Source organism: Rattus norvegicus, chromosome X (assembly GCF_021556685.1).
Source record: "Rattus norvegicus strain SHRSP/BbbUtx chromosome X, alternate assembly SHRSP_T2T, whole genome shotgun sequence".
Taxonomy (NCBI): domain Eukaryota; kingdom Metazoa; phylum Chordata; class Mammalia; order Rodentia; family Muridae; genus Rattus; species Rattus norvegicus.
This window is the reverse complement of record NC_141554.1, coordinates 69,103,347-69,124,936: the sequence shown is the minus strand read 5'-3', so window position 1 is coordinate 69,124,936 and position 21,590 is coordinate 69,103,347. Positions and strand designations below refer to the sequence as shown.

Here is a 21,590-nt window from a genome sequence, read left to right as displayed (position 1 = left end):
CAACAAAGTAGTAATCCTTAATGTTTCACTTTTACTGCCAGAGTGTTTTTTTACTTTTTTATTTACTAATACTTTCATTTGTTTATATTTCAACTGTTATCCCCCCCCTTCCTGGTCAATCTTCCCTCCACAAACTCCCCACTCCATTTCCCTCCCCTTTGTTCTAGAGGGTACTCTCCCACCCACCCACTCACTCCTGCCTCATCCCTCTAGCATCCCCTTTCTCTGGGGAATCAAGTACTACCCCTCTCGCTAATGCCAGATGAGGCAGTCCTCTGCTACATATATAATAGGAGCCATGGACAGGCCCATGTATATGCTCTTTGGTTGGTGGTTTAGTCACTGGGAGCTCTGAGGCATCAGTTAATTGATACTGTTGCTCTTCCTGTGAGATTGCAATCTCCTTCAGCTCCTTCAGTCCTTCCCCTAACTCTTCTGTTGGGGTCCCTGGTCTAATGGTTGGCTATGAGTAACTACATCTGTCTTAGTCATGTGCTGGCAGAGCCTCTTAGAGAACAGCCATGCCAGGCTCCTGTCTGTAAGTACTTCTTGGCATCAGACACATAAATGTAATGGTCTGATTACACTGCTTTAAAAGGATAAGTGGCTGTCTACTGTCATACTAAATTTGTCAGTCTAGTGATTGGGTTTTTTTCCACAATATTACCACAAACTATATGCTTATCTGTCTCCACTCATCCTATATCCCAGGCACTACATGCTATATATGTCAGTGCATATCTAGCTTTCCCATAGACCTCTCTGAATCTGGATAGCTTCCTGGTTCATTCACGTCTATCTTGTCATGAGATATTACATTTATTTTTCAAGCCACATTCGATTATTGTCTCAATTACTTGTCATCTATGAACCTTCCATCCCTTCTCTACGCTGCATGTAACCTAAATTACAGCCCAACTATATTGCATTTTTGCTAGCTAATTACATGGCAAGAAGATGTACTCTATCAGGCACCCTCCTTGATTTACTCATTTTTGGAGTTCCAGAGCTCAAAATAAGCCCCAGTGTGAGACAGAAACTCTATACATGTTAGTTAAATTTGACTAAACTGTTTGTTAAATGAATTGCTTTCCATAGCTTGGCTCCATCTTGGTTCACAAATAATTTTCATCCATGTTAAACCATTAACTCCAATTCTACTGAGGTAAAAAAAAAATCTTTAAATGGCAAGAATTTCTTTCTGTAGAGTTTGTACACAGAGCACAGGAAGCTCTTAATGAAAGCTCCAGAATTAAGCTATAGCTGGAAATGAATGTTCACCATTTGAGCAATTGTTGAGGAGTGGTATCTTCCAACTCTCTCTTTTATTCCCGTGAACTTAATGAGACACATTTTAAAGAAAGACAAACTTTGAGACCCATCCCCCCAAAATAAAATAAATAATTAGTCGAACATGGATTTTTTTCAGAGAGCACATAGAACTACTGATTCTCAGTTAGGACCTAAGACAGATTATTGAATCCAGTCACAGAATTGTCTAAAATAAGTCTAGGACAACTCTGGGCTCTGCACTGGCATGCTATGGGAACTCTGTAGGATTCATTTTCCAAATCTGAAAGTAAAAGGCTTGGCTACTTGACATCAGAGACAGTTTGTTCTTTCCTGCTTGGAGTAGTAAGACTTTCTATCTCTTTCAGGGTTTTTCCAGATGACTAACCTATGATATGAGAGAAGCTCATTCTCTGGATGGGGGAGACAAGTAGCAGAATGATCTCAGTCACTGACTGCCCCTTGTACAAAGAGCTCTGTTGGCCCCTCTGACTTTGAGATCCTGAAAGACTGATTCAAAGACTGATTCAGGCTCTTCACTGAGCAAATCAATTTGATGGTTTTAGCTATCCATTTGCTGGATTTTTAAAATCAAGGTCAAATGCTAGTCCGTGAAGAATTCTTTGGATCTTAGAAAAATGCCACAGTGAGTTAGGATTGATGAGTCTACTGTCCAAAAAGAAAGGTTACCTTTTCTTTTCTTCTCTTTTCAAATTTTCACTCCATTCATTCCTATCCTACCTTGTCCTCCTTTTCTTTCTCCATTTTCTTTCCTCTTCTCCTTTACCTGCTTCTCTCCTCTCTTTCAGTCTAGTTCAATATTGGCATGAGTGTTAGGCTGTCGCTGAGCCTCAGCCTAGAGTTATAATTTGGTATAGCTTCCATGAGTTTTAGATATATAAAACCAGAAAATTAAAAGGTTGGGACAGGCTTGGTATAATTAGGAGTAACAAAATGGCTACTCAAAAAAAAATTACAATGTGTTTGAAATATCAAGTTTCCTCCCAGATATTGGACTTCGTATTCAATCCTACTCTGAGGTATCTTTCCCCAACAAAATAGGCTTTATCTAGCCACAACTCTATGCTGCAGTTTCTACTCTTCCTGGAAATAACTGTTGCCAAGAGAAGTTGTCTATAGTAAAAGAAGCAACCATATTATCAAAAGGTCTCAACAAATAATGTCTACCCCCCTGTATTCACAAAATCCCTTCATCCATAACTTTAGAATTTCTTCCAAAAAAGTATCAATGATTCACTTAAATTTTAGTTTGGATTTGTGTGTTTCATTGTATTCTAGTTGGATATACCTAGACCTGAAAAGTGATTATGGAAAATGACTAGATCCAGACTAGTAAATAAAGATGACCAATAAATTGCAGTTCCTTTCCAATCCACTTAAGAGGTTTAAATGTATCTAACTTTTGACAGACATGCTAATTCTTCACTGCCAATGCCTCAGCTATGTATATTATTAACTCATTCCTACATCGAGGGCCTTTAAAATTTCCTTCAACCTTTGCATGGCTTCTTCCTTTTCATTGTATCTTCTCCGTGGCATATCTTCACTGCAAAATCCAGTTAAAAAAGATTTCCTTATCACTTTTCTTGCATCTACTTGTAATCTACTGCTTTACTTCAGCAAAATTCTTACTTTTTAATAATAATTTGTTGCATCTTGAGGGATGGCTTAATGGCTACACAATTGCTTTTCTTGAAGATTATCTACATTTCATTCCCACCATCCACATCAGTGTTTTGCATCTGCTGCAACTCCAGCTCCAGATAATCAATTACCCTCCTCTTGCCTCTGAAAGCACTCATACTCACATCACAAAAACAATACACATAAATAATAGTAAAATAAGAGGCTGAAAAGATAGTTCAGTGGTTAAAAGCACTTGGTATATGTGCAAAAGACTGGAATTTAATTCCTAGCACCAAAGTTAGGTACTTTACAACCTTCTGTATCTCTACTTTGTAGGGAATCTGATGCCCTCTTTTTGGCTTCACCAGCACCTACACAACAATTGTGCACATACATACATTCAGGCACATGCATATATACATAAAATATAAATTTTAAAATGTGTTTTTGGTTAATTTAAATGGTGTTTTGCTGTTACCTCCCTAGTTCTAGAGACAATGTATTTGCAACTGGGAAATCTATATGAGCAACAGAGACTAGGTTTATACATTAATGGATCAAATGACACTTAGAATAGTATATGGTACATGGTAGATTGTAGTGAGTAAATGGATTAGACTAAGAAAGTTGACAACACTGGAGCCAATGTTATGGTTTTGCTACAATGGAAAAGTTGAATGTATGAAAAGACCAAAGATGTGTGAAGTTGGACAAACAAGAGATTTCAGCCAGAGCAGAGCTCAAACCTTGAGCATGGAGGATCCACAAAGTAAGAGAAACTGACCAGCTTGGAGAAATAGGCTACCTCATTGTTCACTTTTTAAAGATATAGCATTGTAAAGTGTAAAACAGATCATAAACCCTGCTGTGTCTGCAATGCAAGGCTATTGTTAAGTTTGATGTATGAGTATATGAAAAAAGGATGGGGTAGCAACTTGTGGATATGTGGCTTATCTGTAACTATTCCTAGCCCAGTTTGGGCACCAAGTGGCTCAGTAACTGCCTTCCTACCCTCTAGACTGCAGAGTCATTGTTGAAAGGAAGTCTGAGCAGCAACTGTCTGGACTTCTAGCCCATACCTCTTCAGTTACTCAAAAATGACAGTTGGTTTTTGCATCAGCCCTTCTGCCCTCCACCCTCCACACTATCTTCTCAGAGTCTCTATGTGGCAATTTCCATTTTAACATTTCCTCATCAATGTGGCAATGTTCTGGCCTCTTGGCCTCTCTTTAGAGATCCTAGGGGGTAAGGATCATCTCATAAGAGAAAACAGATTTTCTTGATTTTTTTTAACATAGTAGCTGATATGACCAGAGATATGTCTGTCAGAACATATTCCATCTTTTAAACATAGTTATCTCTTTGGGGGTTGTTATAACAAGTAAGACTACTCTTATTTAGGGCCTAGTTTGGAAATTTGGCTTAGATTAGATTAGCTCCTACAACTGAAGCCTGGGTCAAGCTGCAAGAACTAAATGTTGACCTGGCCTTCTTCCATTTCACCATCTCAGTTATAGAAATTGGGTAGATCAAGTTGACAGTTAAGAAGGAGTGGACATTCATCCTTGGCAATGCCCCATTCTGTAATTTACTCATTTGCTAAACATGATAACCTACCCTGAGTCAGATTCCAATCAGAGGAGAAGTTAACAAAACAATAGAGTATTCCAATTAGTCCAAATTTGTCACCACTGGAATGTGTTCAAACACAGAAGATAGATATGTGCAAACTAAAATGGCAAAACAGAAAAACTTGGCTAGCTTTCTTGGGAGTATAGGAACAGTTTTACAAGGAGATCTGAAAGATAAATAAGAGGAGACCATGCATATTACAGGTAACAATGAAAAGAACATGAAGGGAGTCCTAAAATACCATGTACAATATGGGGATACATGAAGCAGATGGCAACTTTTGTGGCTAAGATTTTGTATTGTTTGAATGTAGGAACTGTATTAGGAATAATAAACAGGAGATGAAACTGGATAGGTAAACTGAGGATTCTTAATGGTGTGATGAATCTGTATCCTAAAAAATGGAAATTTTTAAGATAATACTAAAATCCATTTCTCACCCTCCAAAACTATATTATCTGGACTCAGGTTAGAAAACTCAGACTGAGAAAATTATGTATACTTACTGGAGCAGCATGACCAAGAATTCCAACGTGAGGTGATGCTGGGAAACCTAAATCCATGTCTACTGTTTTTCTGATTGCCATAGACTACAGACAAAAAAATACATTTTGGGATATACAGACAGAATTTTCATTTTCTCTACTTATCTCTAGACAGCTAAAAGCCAAAACTTTTCTCAAGGGATCAGATAGTTGCAGAAAAAAGACTAAAATGACAGAGTAATTCTTTTAGCCAGCAGATAATCATGTTTACTGAAACTCTTCACTTAACTGCAGTGGAAGAAACAGAACATGGGAAGAGGAGGCAGAAAGTGTCTGAGGGCAATTAATAATATTCTGACCTTTCCAAGTACAAATGATTCATTTAAAAGTTGTTTGTGTGTCTTTCATCTTAACTATTTATTTAAACTAAAATGTCAACTAGTTCATCCCCAAATCTGAAGAACAGTTGAACTGAATTTCACCCTCTTGTCCAAATTCATACGAATGCAAGAAGCCTTCTCCCCTAATACTTCAAAATATAACTGTATCCGGAGGTAAGGCTTTTAAAGAGTAATTCAATTAAAAAGAGGCTCTTAGGACGGGACTTATTCTAACATGACTAATGTTATGATAATAAGGCAAACTAACACAATAAGAGGTACACAGGTGCACAAAAAGGCCATGTGAGTCCATAGTAGGAAGAGAAACACCTACGAGCCTGGAAGAGAGTGCTTCTAAAAATCTAAGCCAGCCAACGTTTTAACATCGGGCATTTAGCTTCCGGAACAGTAGTGAAATAATTTACACTAAGATACCAATTGGTAATGTTCTGTTCGGAAGCCCTACCAAAATAATTCAAACAGGGACCATTTTGAGAAAGAAAGCCTTCTTCCTGTTACTGTTGTCGTTGTCCTGCCTTACTGTTGTTATTGTTGTTCTCAATTAGAATCTCTTACATCCTCTTCCTATGATCAAGTCACTTCATAAAGCAGCAGAAGTCGGGAGTTTCTTTTGTCTTCTACTTCTTACAGGCTAAAGTGTCAAGGATTTTACCACTCATATTTTTCCATGTGTGAGATTCTTAGAAGTGGTAAGAGACAAGAATGGATGGGCTAGAGCAGATAGAAATTCCTAGCAAATTTTAGATAAAGAAAATTTAAAAGTAATCAAGAGATCCTTTGAGTTCTGCTCTGGACATGATCAGTTGTTATGTAACATTTTGGTGTGTGTGTGTGTGTGTGTGTGTGTGTGTGTGTGTGTGTGTGTGTGTGTGTGTTGAAATAAAGTCTTGTGATGTAACCAAGGCAGTCTTTGAACTCACAGTCCTCCCTCCTCAGCTTCCTAAATGCTGGAATTATAAGCATCCTGGTACCACCATACCCTGATATTCTTGCAACTCTTAAACAAAGTCTTCAATTTCTCTAAACACAAATTTTTCATTTATAAACAGGATGCCAATGTATATGTCACCAATATATTTTAGTGATTACCTGAATAATGTGTGAGAACTGATTACTATCAACTCTCAGAGAGCTAAATCATAGATTGCTATTGTAAAGATATGCCAAACCTAGAAGGGACACATCCTCCACTGAATCCAAGAGAAGCCAAGTTAGACCAAACTGCCCTTGATAATTAAGTCAAAGAAAACCAATAAGAAACATATGTGTCCATCCCTTTGCAGGAATAGTTGAGTCTCCAAAATAACTTAATGCTTTTTACTGATTAAAGGAGCTTGAATGTATTTTAAGTCTCTATCAAGAGATGGGGTGATGTCCCAATTCTAACCCTTGTCAAGACAGAACACGAATGAAATTTTGTGTACAGAAAATAGTAACCTACTCAATTATCTTACAATTTGGCTACTATTACTATTGTATTATCATAGCAGTGGGCTGGTTGACTGAACAGTAAAAGGATATATATCTCCATGGATGTCAAAGAACGAGACAAAAAGAATGGATAAATGTGGCTTTGGCACTCTCCACAGACAAAGACCACTGAGTCTGTCGTTGAAATTGACTGCAGAAAAATTTCCCCAAGAGCTAAAGAGACCTAACTTGTATTGAGAAAGTGTTACAGAAGGGTATTCAAGACATTTTGCCCTAATACTTCCCCCTTTTTTCAAACATTCCTTTGCACTCATGTATTCTCTAAGCAGAGAGACTTAGATGAATAGCGAAAGTAGATAATTCAACATTGCTGGTGGAGGATGTGTTTCAGGGCCCCTGCATACTATACTAAACTTGGAATACTATAATGACTGACTTTCTGCTCTCATCAAGTTGAATTTAGAACCTGGAGCCATATGACTACCTTCTGGGGGCTTGTGGCTAGTCAGATGGCATAACGATAAAAATTGGGAACTAAATCGATAGGATCTCGTTTGCCCAGTTCCAATTTCACAAAATGATCTTACTCTTTACTTTTAAAATTCCCCCCTCTCACACACACAACAGATGTGGACTATAATCAGCAACTGTAATACAGTCTTGGGATCTATATATTTTGGAGGATAGTATAATCAAAAATGTATCAATTGGGAGATGTTGTGACCAAAAGTTTAATAACATCTTCAGCACAAAATTGCAGAGTCAAAAATCAAGGAGGTGAAAAATCCTGGTTCTTAGTATTAATCAAACTAATTAAATGTTTCCACTTCCGATTATCATACCCTGAGAGAATTGTTGACAATGCAGGATAGCCCCAGTCCCCAAATTTTCCTAGAGGTGGCACAGAGCCTTCCCCTAGATGATTTCTATCCTTCAAGCTCATCACAACCCAACCATATTCCTAGCTGAGCCTTGAGTCATATGAAGAAGCTCACATCAGTCTGATACCTGTAATACCTAGACAAAATTTGATCTTACATTTCTCTATCCCTCAAAACTTTGGGAGATTAAAATCATTAGTAATGCAAAGTAAACATTATGCAATGTGATTACAAAGTATTTATATTTAGCAAGATTTGGCTGTTGTAACCCCCGCAGCCAACCCATTTTCTGCCCATAGGGAAAGTAACAGTCAGAGCAAATAGGTCATAGTCTGCCTACGGATTGTCTATGGATTGCCTACAAAATCAGATCCAAGATTCTAATATATCTCATGATTTGTCCCTTTCCTGTTTTTAATTTTTTTTATTTTTTTATGTTCTTCATTTTTTTTCTTTATTAACTTGAGTATTTCTTATTTACATTTTGATTGTTATTCCCTTTCCCGGTTTCCTGGCCAACATCCCCCTAACCCTTCCCCCTCCCCTTCTGTATGAGTGTTCCCCTCCCCATTCTCCCCCCATTACCGCCCTCCCCCCAACAATCATGTTCATCATTTCCTCCTACCTCTCCTCCCTCCTGCCCATCCTATGTCTACTACCTTTCTCCCTTTTCCTCCTCAAATTCACAGTCTCCTTTTTTTAAATCACTATTGTTATATAAACATAAATTTTTTAAAAAAGCAAATATCTACAATCTACTGAGTCCCTTCCATGTTGCCTACATGTGTATATTTCTAGAACTTGGCAACTGGGTACTAGAGATGCTATCAGGAGGCTCATTCCTGGAGATAACTAATTCTCCCTCTTCCAATGGTTTATTGCTTGTAGCTCTTGTCTATGGGTGGAGCCTAATGAGATTTTTTTTCCATTTACATTAGGATATCAACTGATCTTGGAATTGTTCAAATTTTTTTAGACGACCATGTTATTGCGATCTTATGGGTGTGCAGCTTCCTTCTTATAGCTAGAAGACACAACCTTCAAGCAGACTTATTGATACTCTGCCTCTTACAATCTTTTGGCCCCCTCTTCCATGATGTCCCCTGAGCCTTTTATGCAGCAGTTATGTTATAGACTTATCAACTGTATCTGGGCACCTAATGGTCTGTTCTCTGCATTTTGATTAGTCATGTTTTTTTTTATATTGGTCTTCTATTTAAAAAAAAGCTTCTTTTGTGAACAGTGAGAGCAATACTGATCTATGAGTATAATAACAATTATGTAGAATGCAGTTATGGATTACACTGATTCAAAACAGTAGCAGTAATAGGTCCTCTCACTCTCCATGGATTCTTGGACATATTCATAATAAGAGACATGATTTTTTTTCTTTTGAGCATATCTAAAGTCAGTTAGACATTTGTGGGATACAACCAACATATAAATGTTACTATTATATCTTTGGGAATAACTTACCTTGTTTGCCATTGTTGAGGCGTATAGGCAGCTGAATAGAACTATTGATTTCTCGTCACTTGCATACTACATTCAGATAGTATAAAAGCTAGTCTTCAGGGAGGAGGAGTCCAGGACAGCTCCAGTTCTAATTTTCAAGTCCTATGTCTGAAGTGATCATGCCTTCAACAACAAATAGGGCTTACTTTAACTTCTGGGAAGCACCTAAGGGCATCAACAATAGCCTTTATTGTTCTACAAGTTACTTGGACTCCTCTGACCAACAACTCAAAAGGAGGTTACTCATAGCTGGTACTAGGGTTTATGTTTGACAGTCTATGGCTCTTTAGGGGAGCATTATCACCCCATTGACATAATTTTAAGTTATGTACATTATACTATATTTACATATAACATATTATATATAGTATAAGTAAACACAAAACAGCATCATTACTTTTGGCTATTTCATACAGTGTTTTTCTCACTTCTTTAATCAAAGTATTGAATTCCCAGTTGTCTGTCTCAGTCTAGGTTATTCCACTCAGTGTGTTTTCTCCATCTATTCATTCATGTGAACATCTTCATGATTTCATTTTTCTATACATGTATATGAGTTATATTTTCATTAACCACTTTCTAGTTGAATGGCATGTAGGTTGTTTCCATTTCCTAACTATTATGAATAGAGAAGCATTAAACACGACTGAGTGTTTATAAAATAAGATGTCAAATCCTTTGAGCATACAACAATGAGTGTTATAGTTGTGTAACATGGTAGACATATTTTTAACTTTTTGATAATTCTTCACAATGATTTTGCTTAGAGTGGCTACACCATTTTGTAATCCCACCTACAGTGAATGAGGGTCCTCCACCTACAGCGAATGAGGGTTCTCCACCTACAGCGAATGAGGGTTCTCCACCTACAGCGAATGAGGGTTCTCCAACTACATTGAATGAGTGTTCTCCAACTACAGTGAATGAGGGTTCTCCACTTGTCACATTCACCCATTTGTTGCCTGGGTGTTGTTGCCATTGCTGTTCCTTTTAACCATTCAGATTATGGTGAGTTGAATTCTTAAAGATGTTTAATTTGCATTTTCATTATTGCTAAGATTGTTGAATGGCATTTGGGTCATCTCTTATCCATTTTTATTTCTTCTTTTGAGAACTTTCTCTTCACACTTATATCCACATTTTAGTTGGGTTGCTTTTTTTTTCTTGACTTTTCTTCAGTTCTTTATGTAGTCTAGATATTAATCTCCATCATGTATGTAGCTGTCCAAGATTTTCTCCTACTCTAGAGGCTTCTTCTTCACTAGATTGATGTTCCCTTTGCTATGTATTATAAGAACATTTTAGTTTTATGAGGACAGCTTGTCAATTGTTGGCCTTGATTCCTCTTGATCAGATGGACTACTGTTACTGAAATATTTTCCTATACCTGTATGATCCTGCCTGTGTTTTCTCCATGGAGCAGTACTGTTTACTGGCTTGCTTTTCATAGCCAGGAATCTGTCTGTGTCTGGACTGTTCTCAGTCAGAAGCCTGTATTTTTTATCTTTCCCTTTTTGTTGTGGATCTATTCAAGTAAGTGTTTTATCTCTTTTTGATTTAACTTTGGCAGTTTACATGAATTGAGAAATTCATCTATTCATTTTAGATTTATAATTTGTTGCAGTATACGTTCTTAAAAATTTTCCCTTATGCTATTCTGAATATCCATGATGTCTCTTGTAATGTTTCCTTGTTTGTCTCTGATTCTTTTAATTTGGATCTTATCTTTCTTTTTGTTAGTTGAGTTGATGGTCTGTTGTTTTTTTTTTTCTTAATCTTCTCAAAGAACCAACTCTTAGATTAATTGTTTTCTTTATTTCTATTTCATTAATTTCTAATCTCATTTTTATTATTTTTTGCCAACTACTGGATTTGGAGTTGGTTTATTCTTGTTTTTCAAATTCATAAGTCACATCATTAAGTAATTTAATTTGTGCTATTTCTGATTTTTAATGTAGAATTTCAGAACTTTGCATTTCTTCTTAAGAGTAGATGCTTTTAATGTGTCTCAGAGATTGTGATTGAGTTGTGTTTTCATTTTCGTTCACTCCAGGAATTTTTATTTATTTTTTAATTTCTTTTTTAAGTATTCATCATTGTATAATGTGTTGTTTAGTCCCCATGAGTTTGTGCAATTATTAAAGATTCTTTTTAAGTTATACAGCATTGAGTTAGAATAGGATACACAGAGGTATTCAATTTTTCTAATTAAGAAGTTCCTTGGGTTGGGGATTTAGCTCAATGGTAGAGCACTTGCTTGCCTAGCAAGCACAAGGTCCTGGGTTCGGTCCTCAGGTCCAAAAAAAAAAAAAAAAAGACAAAAAATTCTTTGTGTTCCAGTATATGGCCTCCATTAGAGAAACTTCATATTATGATGAGTAAAATATGTATTCTTTGGTGTTTGTGTGGAATAATCCATAGATAGCTGTTAGGCTCATTTAATATATGGTATCATTTAACTTGGATGTTTCTCTGTTTATTTTTTAGACTGTATATCCTGTCTACTGGAGAAAATGAGAGTGTTAATCTGTTTCTTTAATTCCAGTAGTACACTTCTATAAAATTTTGTGTGCCATGGAATAGCACGTACATATGCTCAGGGTTACAATGTCTTAGTCCTTGGTTAGGATGAACACCATTTATCTCTTTTGATTAGAGTTTAAAGTTAATTTTATTTGATATTAAGATAGCAATGCCTGCTTGCTTCCTGGTCTCATTTGCTTGAAATGCTTTTTCTACGGCTTCACTTTAAGGTAATATCTTTTTTAAAATGAATTTCCCATAGACTGCATAAAAGTGGATTTTGTTTACTTTTTAATTAATATATTTATGTACTCACTTTACAACCCAACGTCAGACACCCCACCACCAACCATGCCCTGCAGGACTAGGTGCATCCTCTCCCACTGGGGCCAGACAAGGTGGCCTAGTTAGGGAAATGGGATCCACAGAAAGGCAACAGACTCAGCGAAAGCCTCCACTCCAGTTATTAAGGGACCTACATGAAGACCAAGCTGCACTTCTCTACATATGTACAGGAGGCCTAGGTACAGCCCACTAATGTTATTTGACTGGTGGTTCAATCTCTAAGAGCTCCAAGGGTTCAGTGTTGTTGACTCTGTTGGTTTTCCTGTGGAGTTTTTAATCCCCTTTGGGGCCCACAATTTTTCCTCCTATTCTTCCATAAGAGTCCCCAAGCTCCATCTAATGTTTGGCTATGGGTATCTGCATCTGTTTCAGTGAGCTGTTGGGTGGAGCTCAATTCTGTCTCTTTTCTTTTTAATTGGGAAGGAAGGCCTTTTATATTTACAGCTATTATTGAACGGTGTTTGCTGATCGTTGCCATTTCATTGTTTGGGCTCTTTGATTATTTTGTCGTTTGAGGTTCTTATTCCTATTTTGTGCTTCAGTAATTATAGCTTCATTTTTTTCATTCTATTGTCCTTCTGCAGCTATGCTTCCTCCACTCTTCAATTTGAAGTATTACTTCCTGTATTCTCTGGAAGATTTATATGGGTGACACAAAATTCGACTTTTAAAATTTCCATGGAGAAATCAGTTATTTTTTTTTATGTATTTTCCTTTTTATATGGCCTGTGTTTTTCTCTTGCTCTTTTTAATGTTCCTTTTCTAAATATTTAATGTTTAACTATAGTGTGTGATATGGAGTTCCTTCTCTGATCCTATTTATTTGATGTTCTGTGAGTTTCTTGTATCTTTGTGGATTTGGCTTTTCATAACTTGGGGAAGTTTTTATCTATGAACTTGTTGACAACCTGGCCTATGTTACTGACATGAGTTTGTTTTCCTTTATCTATGCCTATGGTTTAAATGTTCTGTCTTTTAATGCTGCCCCATCATTTCTGCATGTATCTTTCATGTAATTTTTCCAGTTCTTTCTTTTTCTTCAGGGCCTGGTATCTTTCCTCTACCTGATGGCTCGTTGTACTTGTAAGGGTTTCTTCTGACTTACTTAGTTTTTCAGCTCCATCTTGGTTTCAATTTCAGTTCTCTTCAATGTTTCTATGTTTTCACTGAATTCAGTTTTTAATTCTGCACTGAATTTGTCATCTCATCTTGCCGTATATTTTCTTTTCTTGTAAATCACTGAGGTGTTTATTTCCTATTCTTCTTAAGTTCATTAAGTCTATGTGTCCTTTAAACTCTTTGAATTTTGTTAATGAAAATTATGATTGTTCGTGGGTCCTGGAAATTCCTGGGTTTTGTTGTTGTTGTGATGGTGGTGGTGGTGGTGGTGGTGGTGGTGGGTGGTGGTGGGTGGTGGTGATGGTGGTGGTGGGTGGTGGTGGGTGGTGGTGGTGGTGGTGGTGGGTGGTGGTGGGTGGTGGTGATGGTGGTGGTGGGTGGTGGTGGGTGGTGGTGATGGTGGTGGTGGTGGTTTTGGTTGTTTTTTTGGGGTCTTGTTTTTTATGTAGATAATGCTCATTAGTGACCATTTCTATAATAACTGGTGGGACTTGAGGGATATGTATTGTCTTGGTCTTTCATATTGTTTGAGTTTTTATGGTGAGACCTATGGACATGGCCTTATTATTGGTATGTTTCTGATTTGAGATTTTAGGGTAGCTCAGGCTAGGCATGCACATAGGCTATACAGTCAAGGCAAACCTCAATAGTTTTGCTTGGCACAGGCACAGGATGTTCCAGGGACTCATCATGCTAGATTCACACACAAAAATACAACCTTGGCCAGGTCTAGAGCTTGGATATAATGCAGGTAACCCAGGGACCAGGGAACTCAGCAGACTGGCTCAATGGGCTGGTGCTGTCAGAACTGAACAGGCTGGGCTGGCCTATTGGATGTGGAATTGGAGCCAATCCTGGGAATTGAGGACAGCTCAGGTGGGAATGATCAGACTGAGCTGGTACACAGAATTTGCTACATGGGTTCTGTTTGGGGACTTTGAGATGGTGTAGGCAGTCTAGGGTTCGGAGAACTCACCAGACTGGACCTGAAAACAGGGTGTAAGATCTTAAAAAGGGCTTAATGGTGGATATGACTTGGGCTACTAGAGTAGAGGAAGAAGTGATGGAGAGTACTTGTAGTCAACCTGGATCCATCTCATGTGTATTGGTCCAGGATTCCTAGTGAGAAGCAGGCAAAAAAGATTTTCAGAGGATAAAACAAAGATTTTGGGGAAACCTGATATTTTTAAGAGGCTTTAAGACATAATATGAATGCTGATCCAGCACCCCACCAATAGCATGCAGACAAGAACCAGATACTAACCTATACATGAGGGATCTATGCTTCTGAGAAGTGAGACATACTTCTTCAAAATACCAAGAGGCATTTCCCAGGACAGAAGCAGCAAAAGAAAAAAAATGTTTTGCTGCCTTGTTGAGAATAAGAAGTTGGTCCTCAAAGAATGGTCATTTCCAGCTGAATATGACATACAAGTTTCTCACTCTAGAATCTGATCCCAGTTTATCTTTGTAACTGTGTCTCCCCTTAATCTAGTGAATTATAAAAGTGAGGTAATTCTTCCCCAACTTCTCCCTCTGCTGGCCTAACAGGGAGAAGCAGGAGGAGAGTAGCTTAAACCTTTTAAGACTGTGATTAATATTACTCTATTTGAGCTAATAGAAGAGGAAGTGGGGGAAAGCGTCAAACACATGGGCATAGGAAAATTTTTCCTGAACAGAACACCAATGGTTTATACTCTAATGTCAACAACAGACAAATGGGAACTCATAAAACTGTAAAGCTTCTGGAAGGCAAAGGATACTGTCATTAGGACAAAACAGCAACCAACACATTGGGAAAAGATCTTTACCAATCCTATATCTGATAGAGGGCTAATATCCAGTATTACAAAGAACTCAAGAAGTTAAACTCCAGAGAGCCAAATAACCCTATTAAAAAATGGGGTACAGAGCCAAACTAATAATTCTCAGCTAAGGAATATCAAATGGCTGAGAAGTACCTAAAGAAAAGCTCAACAGCCTTAGTCATCACAGAAATGCAGATCAAAACAACCCTGAGATTCCACCTCACACCAGTCAGAATGGCTAAGATCAAAAATTCAGGTGACAATAGATGCTGGTGAGGATGTGGAGAAAGAGGAACACTCTTCCAAGGTTGGTGGGATTGCAAGCTGGTACAACCACTGTGGGAATCAGTCTGTATGTGGACATTGTACTACCTGAGGACCCAACTATACCACTCTTGCGCATATACCCAAATGATGCTCCAACATACAACAAAGACAGTTACTTGCCCCACTAAGTTCATGGACGTCTTATTTATAATAGCCAGAAGTTGGAAAGAACCCAGATGCCCTTCAGAGGAGGAGTGGATACAGGAAAATGTGGTACATCTACACAATGGAGTTATTCCCGACTATCGAAAAAAATGACTTCATGAAATTCCTAGGAAAATGGAGAGAACTAGAAAATATCATCCTGAGTGATGTAACCCAATCACAAAAAACACACATGGTATATACACAGTAATAAGTGGATATTAGCCCAAAAGCTCGAATTACCCAAGATATAATCCACAGATCACATGAAGCTCAAGAAGGATGACCAAAGTGGGGATGCTTCAGTCCTTCTTAAAAGGGGGAACAAAAATATTCATAGGAGGAGATATAGAGACAAAGTTTGGAGCAGAGACTGAAGGAATGGTCATTCAGAGCCCACCCCACCTGGAGATCCAGCCCATATATATACAGCCACCAAAACTAGACAATACTGATGAAGCCAAGAAGTGCATGCTGCCAGGAACGTGATATAGCTGTCTCCTGAAAGGCTCTGACAGAGCAGAACAAATGCAGAGGTGAATGTTAGCTGCAAACCATTGACCTGAAAACGGGGTCCCCATTAGAGGAGTTAGAGAAAGGATTGAAGGAACTGAAGGGATTTGGAACCCCATAAGAACAACAATGTCAACCAACAGGAGTTCCCAGGGACTAAACCACCATCCAAAGTATACACATGGACAGACCCATGGCTCCAGCTGCATATGTAGCAGAAGACCTTGTTGGGCACCAATGCAAAGAGAAGCCCTTGGTCCTGCCAAGGCTGGACCCCTCAGTGTAGGGGAATGTTAGGGCGAGGCAAGAAGGGGGTTGGTTGAGGAGGAGAAAAAAGGGGAGGGGGATATGATGGGGGGGGCTTATGGATGGGAAACCAGGAAAAGGAATAATATTTGAAATGTAAACAAAAAATATCCACTAAAAAAGGGGGAGTGGCATGAGTCTCTTGGAGATGTTTAAGAAAAGCCTCAGATCTGTGTCCAGACACTATTTCCTTCATAGTATCTCCCCTCCCCCCCCCCCGCCAAACTAGAGTGGTCTCCACCCCAGTGCCTGCTCCCTCCAGGCAGCACGGTGCTTTGTGATGTCAAAACAGCTCCTCCACCACTATTAGCTGAGAAGGGTCTTGCTAACCAATCAGGACTCAGGGGTGTGGCCTCCCATTGTTGAGGGTGGGTTCAAAAGACTGTGCCTCTGAGCGCACTGGACCAAAACACCTTAGCTTTCAACATGGCGAAAGCAAACAAAAAATCAGAGAATACACCAGATGTCAAGCCATCAACTTCAAGAGGGAAATCCAAGAAAGCTAAGAGTTACCGTCAACCCACAACGTGCTGTTCCCAATGTAGTGGAAAGGTAAGAAGGCCCAAGCTAAGCATAGTCCTTTCTCTGGTGATTTCTCCTCCGCCAGAACTCCTAACCCTTTCTTGGTCTGGCCTTTACCCCCTTAGCCCATAGTCCATCTCCTACAGTCCCCTTCACTATTCCAGCTTGTCTAAGACTCAAATGCCCTTTACTTTGTTGAACTTCCAGGTGCAAAAGATGAAAAAGAAGGCCGAGAGAACCCTACCAAGAATCCACAAAAATAACACCTCAAAGAAAACTGTACCACCTACAAAGAAGAATAAACGAGCCAAAGGTGAAGCACTATTCAGACACTACCACCGTTCAATGGATGAGATGACGGCTAGCACTGAAACAGAACCAGAGCCGAGCAGTTCAGACAGCTCCACTGAGTCAAGTAGTGATGAGGAGAGCCAATAGACTCAGCCTCCTCAGCAAGCCACCAAAGACTAGAAATCCATTCACAGTCTGGCAGCTGAACGATGTGAAACTGTAGATGCAGTAGTTACTACGCAGTGCTTTGACACTGGTGAAAATAAAATCAATCTGATACAGAAACTATGTGTCCCTGAGAATCTCTCCTGGAGTAAGGAAGGAAGGAATGGGAGGGAAAGGGGGCTGGGGAAGGAGGAGGGGGTGGGAAGGAAAAAGGAAGAAACAGGGAAATACAAGAAGCAGGAAGTATTGGGTCCTCCAGGGCTGGGAGCCAGACAAGAAAGTCCAATGTCCAGCAGACAGTGGAGGACTAAGACTGAGCTAGCATGGAGCACTGAAGCCAGTCTTTCTCTGGATGCTTTACCTCACAGGCCAAGGATGAAAAGGGTTGGACATTTCTTGGGTGGGGAGGTTGCCCTTATGTGAATATGCAGGTGCATGTGCCCATATGCATTCATGGATAGGTCAGAGCCAATTCAGCCAGGCAGTCTCTGGGATTTGCCTGCCCCTAGTCCACAATGCTAGGTTACTGGCATGCTGCTTGAGGGTGCTGGGGACTTAAATTCAGATCCTTATGTATGTAGCGCAAACACTCTTACCCACCAAGCCATTTTCTCAGCCTCAGTGTTGAGTGTTTCTCTGTGTGCTCTGGCAGGATCACTGCTTCAGGATATGGACTGTAGAGCCTACAGAATGAAAGATATGGGGTCATCGGTATCATCCCAACAAATAGCAGGTCACTTTTAGGACACCTATCTCCTAGTGGTGTTTCTTATACCCCACCCTATATTAAGCAATTCAAAGACCTTAAGAATGGCCAAACACCCTAATAAAACATATCAGTCGTGGCTGCATATGTACCTAGACTAGCATGCATGAAAGCCTAGGTTTGAACCCCAGCACTGCATAAACTGGCTGCATGTCTAGAATCCCAGAAATACACTTGGAAAATAGAAATGGCAGGAACAAAGCAACTTCCAGGCCAGCCTGGATATATGTAAACCTGTCTAAATAAATAAAGTACTCAATAGCAACCCCAAGGAACATGATAATGTTTAGAAGCCAAAACATGTAGCACTGATAGCCCAAAACTTTTAAAACTTTGGACTGTGGGGGCAGAGTTAGGCTATGGATTGGTCGGCCTCCAGTGCTTTCAATAAAGCAAGGAGCATGAGCTACCCTCTATAGGGAACTTTAAAATACTATACCTGCCCTTTCAAATGTCTTTATCCTTTATTTTTATTTTTTTCATCACTGGGGGTAGTGTCATCTTAGAAAAAGAAAACAACAATATGTGCATGCTTATAAATGTGTAGTGTTTGATGCGTTTTGCCACATGTAGACATTACCTAGTGTCTACATGTTTGGAGCAAAGACTGAAGGAATAGTCATTCAGAGCCTGCCCCACCTGGGGATCCTGCCCATATACACACAGCCACCAAACCCAGCCAATATTGCTGATGCCAAGAAGTGCATGCTGACAGGAGCCTGATATGCCATGATAAAAGCAAAAAAATCTATTTGTGCAAAATAGGTTTTGTTCACATTCACACATGTATATAATGCAATTTGCTCTTATGTTCCTCTCCTCACACTTTCTTATCTCCCTCACATCTACTTGTTCCCTCACTTCCTAATTAAACACTCTTCTATTTTTATATCTTTTCTGTTTGAATTCTAGACCCAAGAGATAACACACAGTATTTATTACTTTGATTTGGAATTATTTCTCTTAATATGTTGAATTTCAGTCCCTTCCATTTTCCTATAAATTGCAGTTTTGTTCTTCTTTATGACTGAATAATATTCCATTCAGAGAGAGAGACAGAGATAGAGAGAGACTTTCTCTATCATCCATCTATGAACACCTAGTCTGACTCCAAAACTTGATTTTTGTGAATAATGCTTGCATCTTTTCGTCCTGAATTCATCCCAAGACCCAGAATACAATGACTCTAAAGCTTTGATTATATACCTTCTCTTGGCTCATATATTACAATTAAACTTACACCTATGTACACAGCTTTGTGTTTAGACACATTCTTTATCCTCATTGACTTTAGCTATATTCATGAGTTGGTTGAGAAGCAAGAGGTTTAAAGACTAACTCTGAACTATCCTGGATAATTCTTTTGTTTTAAATATCACTGTGATAAGTTGATCTCCTTTGCCAACTTGGAATGATTTAGGATAACCAGAAAGTGGGGAGAGAATAAAAAGAAAAAATGTGGAGTGTAGTAAAGAAAGGTCTATGAGCAAGTTTAAGTATTTGGACAAGAAGTTCTAAGTTGACAACGATTCTGTAATTGTCCGTGAGATTTGAGTCATGAAAGGGGAAATAGTACTCTACACTGAGACAACAGAAAGATGACCTGAGAGAAAGACTCTACACACTGAATGTTTCATTTCGTGAAAATACTACTTCATTTGAAAGAAGACAAATTGAGAATATCCTGAAGGAACTCCTTTCTCAAAATCAACTGCTTTGGGAAATGTTTGCCCTGGGTAAGCATAACAAGGCATCACTCTGAGCTGGTAGAACTTGGCAGTTTCCCCCACATGATTGTGTATTTGCAAATGTGGAACACATAGGATTGAGAGGATCATGGAGCTTTCATCATGGTTTCTGAAAACAACTGAGCTGAGGTAATATATGGCAACATGAGAGTCCCTGTAAAAGAGCCCTTAGGGTCTACTGCATGAAATTGGTATGCTAAAGTTATATTAGAGACCCCAGAATATTGGAGAAACAATGACAATGAAATGTCTGGAGAGGAAAGCTGCAGGCCCCCAAAAGATGCTATATATCTGTAAGCAGACTGTAATGATTATAATACTGCATTAGTCAGTGTTCTTTAGGGGAACAGAACTCAGAGATTGAATCTACATATGTTAAAAGGAAGTTTTTGGTATGGCTAGTCCAGTATTGGCTGTCTCTTTGCAGAAAGGTCAAAATCTGATATTTATTCAGTCCACGATGCTGGATGTCTCAGCTGGTCTTCAGTGTAGATGAAGATTCTAAAAAGACTTCCTTCTCTGTCCTTTCAACCGGCTGCCACCAGAAGGTGTGGCCCAGATTAAGAGAGGCTCTTCCCCGCTCAAATGACACAATCAAGAAAACTCCCTCCCAGATATACTCAGCTGCTTGTATTTTAGTCAATTTTAGATATAGTCGAGTTGATGACCAAGATCAGCCATCACAGAAACCCAAGCCCTTTGGATCTCAGTTCCATCAAGATTCCCAAATGCTGAGGCTAAAAGATATGACATTTTTCCCCGTTGGATTACAGTCTTGCTTTGGTGATCATTTGTGGCTATACCCTCACCTCTTTTGGAATAGGAAAGTGCATTCTATGCTATATACATTGGAAGTTTGTAATTTGCCTTTTATTTTTATAAATAAGACTTGGGCTTAGGAATTGTAAACAACATTGGAACTGTTAAAGATTGTGGGCTGAGTGCATTTTTTTTCATTATAAGATGCCCATAAGACTATAGAGACAATGAGTGGGAGGTTATATATTAAACAAGATGTGTTTGAATGTCAAGTTGAATAGAGGTTGAGTTCTGGTGGGTGTTCTTAAATGTCAAGCTAATAGGATTTAGAATCATGATCAAAACAAACCTTTGGACATGTCTTTGAGAGATTTTCTAGATTGGGTTCACTGAGGTAAGAAGACTCACTTAAAATACATACAACACTATTTCAGAAGATGGTATACAAGACTGCATAAAACGGAGAAAGAGAGGAGTAGCTGCATTTATTTCTCTCTGATTTCTAACTGTAGATGCAATATGGCCAGTTGCCTCATGTTCCCGCCAACATGACTTTCCTATCATGATGGGACTAAACCTTTAAATTAGGGTAAAGTGAAAGAAGATTAGCGAAACTTTGTCTCAATTATTATTGTCTAAATTCTACTTATATGAGATAACCAAAATAGCAATATTTATAGAGATAGAAAGCATATTAGTGGTTGTCAGGGCTTGGAGATGTGTTACAGGTGAGAGGGCTTACCAGGTATTTATGAGTGCAGAGATAAAAAATGTTGACAAATATATTCTAAACTCAGATAATAGTAATGGCTTGTGAGTGCGTTTTTAGAAGTATTGAGTTCCACAGCTTAAATGAGTGTGTTTTAAAGCATGTGAATTATATCTACACAATTATTTTACTAAAGTATATAATAGTATCAGCAAGTCTGAAAAGGCATAAAGATAGAGTTGGATCCATTTTCTTCTGTTTGT

General features: G+C 38.7%; 1 protein-coding gene across 1 annotated transcript; it reads left to right on the top strand.

Annotated features, from left to right (window-relative positions):
• The first annotated feature begins 16,782 nt into the window (after positions 1–16,782).
• LOC147998247 (uncharacterized) lies at positions 16,783–17,465 on the top strand. The gene is made up of 2 exons (XM_087600980.1): positions 16,783–16,919; positions 17,097–17,465. The coding sequence occupies exons 1-2, from the start codon at positions 16,794–16,796 to the stop codon at positions 17,325–17,327; spliced, it is 357 nt and encodes a 118-aa protein (XP_087457106.1). The 5' UTR covers positions 16,783–16,793; the 3' UTR covers positions 17,328–17,465.
• The last annotated feature ends 4,125 nt before the right edge of the window (positions 17,466–21,590 follow it).

Bases quoted from the DNA above. Each gene is read 5' to 3' on its own strand.
- LOC147998247 (XM_087600980.1), top strand. From the start codon at position 16,794: ATGGCGAAAGCAAACAAAAAATCAGAGAATACACCAGATGTCAAGCCA. The intron at 16,920-17,096 runs GTAAGAAGGCCC...TTGAACTTCCAG, and splicing joins GTTCCCAATGTAGTGGAAAG to GTGCAAAAGATGAAAAAGAA.